This window comes from Morus notabilis, unplaced genomic scaffold (genome assembly GCF_000414095.1).
Source record: "Morus notabilis unplaced genomic scaffold, ASM41409v2 C11408770, whole genome shotgun sequence".
In the NCBI taxonomy this organism is placed as follows: domain Eukaryota; kingdom Viridiplantae; phylum Streptophyta; class Magnoliopsida; order Rosales; family Moraceae; genus Morus; species Morus notabilis.
Genome location: NW_010386959.1, coordinates 1 through 1,391, shown reverse-complemented (window position 1 = coordinate 1,391; position 1,391 = coordinate 1). Strand labels below are relative to the sequence as shown.

The following is a 1,391-nucleotide window of genomic DNA, read 5'->3' as shown; positions in this document are numbered from 1 at the left end:
GGACGCACGATATCTGTGACATCAAGAGAATGCCTTCTAAACATCCCTTTTGGAAGCACGGTCTTGTGTCCATTTAAATAGACCTCCGCCGAGTAATTAATTGCACGAAAATTCAAATCTAGATGCTGAGCACCTTCCTAAAGTAGATCAAGCAATGAAAATAATTAGGTTTCTGTTTGCAAGCATTTGAAACCCGAAACCCAAGCCCCAGTCATCATCATACAATAATTAATTTCCTCGTCAAAATGACCCGTAAGGGAATCACTGTATCTTATGAACATAGAGACAAAATATGAGTATATTTAGCCTCAGAGCAATTTTGGCAAGTAAGCATATGGCATACCAGTTTACTCTGAAAAGTTGTAAAGAACCAGAATGTGTAGTATTCCCCCCCAGAATCAGCAATATCTATAATTGTCTCATTCTCCAGCCCGTAGAAGGGATCGGGGACCTTTTTGTTCTTCACCAAGGTTCCCAAAACGCTGTCAATCAAATCACCATTAGCCCGTAGGTGTTAAGAAGCAACTGATTACATTACAATGCACAGGTAAAAACAAGTTAAAAGCTATAGATTTCCTCTCTTACGTAGATTTGTCAAGAACATCACTACAAGAAAAAACAGCAAGAATAGCAAATAAAACCGAATTTCATCAACTGATCACTTTACAATTCCAATATTACAATTTGCTTAAAACACAATACAAAATCTTGAAACAAAACTTTTTCTTCTTCATGAATTAACTAGATAAACTCAATATATAACTAAGATGCAATATATCCAAAGAAAAAAAGGTTCGAATCAAGTTACTAAAATTGTAATCTCAAACGATTTTAGCCGAAACCGAGAGAATTCAACATAAAACAGATCAGAAGGCACGAAATTGACACCGAAGAGTCGAAAAGAGTAACAAAACAAACGGATTGAAAGCAATGGGAGGCAAAATTGGAGTGAGAAGAATTCATAGGATATTTAGTGAGAGAAACATAGAGAGAAAGAGAGAGGTTTACGTTCCGGGAACTTCAGCGATGATCCAAGGGGAATCAGGGCCGGTGGAGGGAGGGTGGGAGGTGGTGAGCTGAGTCCCGGTGAGGTTGACCTCGGTGGACCTGGCGGCGAGCCACTGCGAGTCGAGCTTCGTCTTCCCTATGGCCGCCATTAAACCCTAGACCAGACCTTCGTCTTAATTGTCAAACGAGCAGAGGAAGGAAGGAAGGAGACCTCTCCCCTCTCTCTCAGTCTCTGTCTATGACTGTCACTTACTCTGAAACTGTCGGTGTGACAGTACATATTAATAAATAGCAATAATTATTAGTCATTCAATTTATGTATTTATTTATTTCAATTTTCAATTCTACGTCATTTCATGTCGCCTATTATTTATTTTTTAATG

General features: G+C 38.8%; 1 protein-coding gene across 1 annotated transcript; it reads right to left on the bottom strand.

Annotated features, from left to right (window-relative positions):
* Positions 1–6: 6 nt before the first annotated feature.
* On the bottom strand, positions 7–1,263 carry LOC112095137 (mannosylglycoprotein endo-beta-mannosidase-like; the record flags this gene model as incomplete). Its single annotated transcript, XM_024176816.1, has 3 exons — positions 1,009–1,263; positions 344–482; positions 7–137 (listed from the first exon to the last, which is right to left on the bottom strand). Coding segments are annotated over exons 1-3 (419 nt in total), but the record flags the coding sequence as incomplete, so codon positions are not given.
* Positions 1,264–1,391: the final 128 nt, after the last annotated feature.